This window comes from Gavialis gangeticus, unplaced genomic scaffold, assembly GCF_001723915.1.
Source record: "Gavialis gangeticus isolate Ggan-Ray unplaced genomic scaffold, GavGan_comp1, whole genome shotgun sequence".
Classification (NCBI taxonomy): domain Eukaryota; kingdom Metazoa; phylum Chordata; order Crocodylia; family Gavialidae; genus Gavialis; species Gavialis gangeticus.
In genome coordinates, this window is record NW_017729006.1 from 10,302,205 (window position 1) to 10,306,345 (window position 4,141).

The 4,141-nt window shown below is 42.9% G+C and overlaps 1 protein-coding gene across 1 annotated transcript in view; it reads left to right on the forward strand.

Annotated features, from left to right (window-relative positions):
• STT3B (STT3B, catalytic subunit of the oligosaccharyltransferase complex) overlaps window positions 1-4,141 on the forward strand; it is a 165,897-nt gene that overhangs the window by 156,448 nt on the left and 5,308 nt on the right. Inside the window, exons 13-14 of the mRNA XM_019508792.1 lie at window positions 1,175-1,348; window positions 2,576-2,689. Of these exons, the coding sequence (XP_019364337.1) occupies window positions 1,175-1,348; window positions 2,576-2,689 (288 nt within the window). The remainder of the gene's footprint in view (window positions 1-1,174; window positions 1,349-2,575; window positions 2,690-4,141) is intronic.

A 4,141-nucleotide genomic window follows, 5' to 3' on the forward strand; every position in this document is an offset into this window, starting at 1 on the left:
GTCACTCCTGGTAGTGCTTGGGGGAACAGGGACTCCCCCAATGCCTGCTGGTCCCCTCTGACTAGTTTGTAACAGGCCACTAGATCCCCCCTCAGCCTTCTCTTCTGGAGGCTGAACAGGTTCAGGTCCCGTAGCCTCTCCTCGTAGGGCCTGGCCTGCTGCCCCCTGATCATGCGAGTGGCCCTCCTCTGGACCCTCTCCATGTTGTCCACATCCCTCTTGAAGTGCAGCACCCAGAACTGGATGCAGTACTCTAGCTGTGGCCTGACCAGTGTCACATAGAGGGGGAGGATCACCTCCTTGGACCTGATTGAGATGCATCTGTGGATGCATGACAAGGTGCGGTTGGCCTTCCTGGCTGCATCCCCGCACTGCCAGCCCTTGTTCATCTTGGCATCAATGACAACTCCAAGATCCTTTTCTGCCTCTGCACGGCCGAGAAGGGAGTTCCCCAGCCTGTAGGTATGCTTCTTACCATATTTCTTGCATATAATACACACTTGCATTTCCAGAAACTTTTTTTTGAGGAGAAAGTATGTGTTAGATGTGAGAAAATATGGCTAAAGTTAAAATGTTGTCTCTGTTTACAAGATCCTTGTTTTTTTGTTTGTTTCCACACTGTAAATTTAGTATGGATGACATCACATACAGTCTTCAGCCTAGGCAGTAGTAATCCTTAGCTAGTCAGGGACATTGAAGCCAAGCAAACTGAAAAATGGAAAATTAAATAGTTATCTATTAAATTATTTCTTTTCAAGGTGGGCTACACCCACTGTTTTTAAAAGGTTCCTATTGTGTATTGGGACCACCTGTCAAACCATGCTTGAACTGTAGTTGGAATAACTGGTCATGACAGGAAAAAAAAATCTAACCAGGCAATTTTTCTGCAAACTCAAAAGCTCTGTCCAATATACATCAACTCTTCAGAAAAAAGAATTACTTCTGTATGCCTAGAGCACTTTAGTTTGTAAAGAAATAAGTGAGCAATGTCCTTATTTTCTCCAAAAGTAAATGAACATTTGCGTACGTGGTAAAAGCATGCTTTCCCTCAGCTGAACGACTGGTCCAAAACCAGTGTAGCTCCACTGAAGTCAGTGGAGTTCTAATATTTGGACCAGCTGGCCCTGTAGGCAGTTTTACAAATACTAAGATATTTTTGCCTGCAATGTTGTAGGTGGGAAAGGCAATGTCATCGAATGAGACAGCAGCATATGAAATCATGAGGAGTCTGGATGTGGATTATGTTTTAATTATTTTTGGTGGTGTGATCGGCTACTCTGGTGATGATATTAACAAGTTCTTGTGGATGGTGAGGATAGCGGAGGGAGAGCATCCCAAAGATATCCGGGTAAGTGGGGCTGTTAACAATATAAGCCATGTGTTCCTAGCAGAATAAATTTGTTTGATCTATGGTTTGCTACCATATGGCAGTTTTATCTTTTTAATTAAACCAGCACTCTTCTAGTGTGAGCTTATTACAAGAGAAAAAAAATATAATTTTTTGAGAGAATGTGTTAATTCATATGGTTTCAAGGGCTCTTTGCATTAGGACAGCAGTGCATTAGTCCGTTGTCTTTCAGTATACATGGTTTTGAAGGGTGAGTCATTTTAAAATTTCATATTGCTGTGATACTGAAAGTACAGAGTATCTACGTTGTGGAAGTATTTGACTACTGTAGGGCAGAGAAGGGAATGTCTCTCTACACAATCTAAAACAAAATTATAAATTCTCCAGTCTTTGAATACTGTGTAAGGAGGCAAGCAAGCATTCAAAGCTTTTATAAGACTATCTTACAGAAACACAGAAGTGAGCAGATGCAAGGGATCAGTCTGCTTGGTAATTAAAATTCTGCCTTGCACCAATGGACAGGAGCTGCATACTTTCGCTTGGCTACCTATTGTTTTACTCAGCTTACAATTAACTCTCCTAAACATGTGATTGTGCATTTGAGGCACAGTACATTTATGAAGTTTATTGGGTATACCATCATATTTACTTCGAGGATAATTGTTTGAGTGACTGAAGCAGAAAATACTCTGTATATGCCAAAATTTACACATTTTCTTATGATCAGTGTATCAGTATATTTTTCAAAGATCTGTTTTCTGTATAAGAGCTTGGTAAAAGAAACTCCCATCTGTACCTGCATACAACACACGGATTTAGTAAGATTAATCCAACTGAGGAGAGGGTACAGGGGAAAGGACATATTGTGCCTTTACTTATAGCAGAGAGCATTGAGCATTGCTTTCTGCTTCAAGATCAACTTGAGCTTGTCTGGCATGTAGAAGTCAGTTCGTCCACTGTATGAAGTTCGTCACTTTGACTCCCAAGGCATCTATACATGCGACAGATCTCTGCTCCGACGCATGCTAATTAGCACACATTGGAGCAGACTCGATTAATCGAATGAGCTTTCATTAAAAATTTTAAGCACAGGATGCTGAATACACGTAACGTTGTGGGCATTTTAATTAGAGCAACTTAACCTCTGAGCACATGCATACATGGCAGAGGGAACAACGTGACTTCATGTGCCTTATTCCCAACTGACCCCTGTGTGTGTTTCTTCAGGAAAGCGACTACTTTACTCCCCAAGGAGAGTTCCGTGTAGACAAGGCAGGTTCTCCAACCTTACTGAACTGCCTCATGTATAAAATGTCCTATTACAGATTTGGAGAGATGCAGGTGAGTGGAATTTTTTTTACTTAACTTTATCGAATTTGTATTCAAAAGACGACTAAGGAAATTGCTAATGTCATAATGTTTGGGGGTGGGACGTGCAAGTTGACAGCTGTCATTCTGCTAGTGCAGTGATGAGAATTGTATTTATTTTAATTTGCAAAACTATTAGGGGTGTGTGAAATGGGCTGTATTCAATTTGGATTTGGCCCGAATTGGAGACAGTGATTTGATTGGTTGATTTGGATCGCTGTCCTAATTCAATTCAGCTGAATCTGAAGATTCAATGCTGATTCAGAGAATCAGTGATTTGTCCGTAGACACAGCTTTAAATGTTTTTTCTACAGACCTCAAGGTACCAGGCGTGACTCGTGAATGCTGCGATGCTGGGGCGGATGGAGCGTCCCACAGGAGCGCAGGGTGGGGCCCCCACATGCTTGGCGGCACACCTGGAAGTGGACGGGAAGTGCTTCTGGTCCTGTTCTGGGTCTGCTGCTGAGCATGCGAGGGGATCCCCCTCCCCCACTCCCGTGGGATGCACCATCTGCCCCAGCATCACAGCATTCATAAGCCTTGAGGTATGTAGAAAAAAAGATTTAAAGCTATGTCCGAATCACTGAATCCGAGGGTTCTGATTCGATTTGGAGAGATTAAAGGGTCTCCTGATTTGATTCAGAGATTCAGCTGCCGAATCAAATCTGTGATCAAAGCTTTGCACAGCCCTAAAAACTATCATCAGCCTTTTGCAGAAAGCCATTGCCACAAGCTCAGGTCGGTAATCCTTTATTTGCTCTAGCAGCACTAGTCTGTTGACTTGTATTTGGCTCAGTTTTGCTGCTGTGGCTTTGGGCATCATCTGTTACCTCAGGCAGACTCTCAGGGCACCTGTGCTGGAGCATGGCAGTTGCTGTGCTCCAGCATCCCCGCACTTAAAAATGGTGGTGGAGGCACTTGGCCTAAAGCTTGTCAAATAAGATTTATTTGAAGTACCCCCACTGCCGTTTTTAAGTATGGGGATGCTGGTACAAGGCACAGTGATGCTTTGAGAGCTACTCTAAAGCACCGCCCCTCCCTTATCTGTGGAGCACGTGTAAAAAGTGCCCTTGAATTCCATGGTGCATTATGAGCAGTTAACTTACTAAAAAGTTGCACTTCAAGTTAGTCTTTCTGTGCTGTAATTTTTCCTGCGTGTGAAACTGCATTTAAAATATCTGCTTATTTTGGCACAAGCCAAATCACTGATCGCTATGCTAGGATGCGTATATAGTAAAGATGATATTGGCAACATACCAAGACGTAAGGACAGTACCCAACTCAAAGGTATTAAATTGATAGATCTCACTGAGATGGCATTTGTCATGAACAAAGGTTTTCCATGTATGAATAAATGGCAGTGATCTTAACTGCTTGTCCTTGCTTGTTTGTTCTACTCCTATCCCCCCCCCCCCCCCCCCCCCC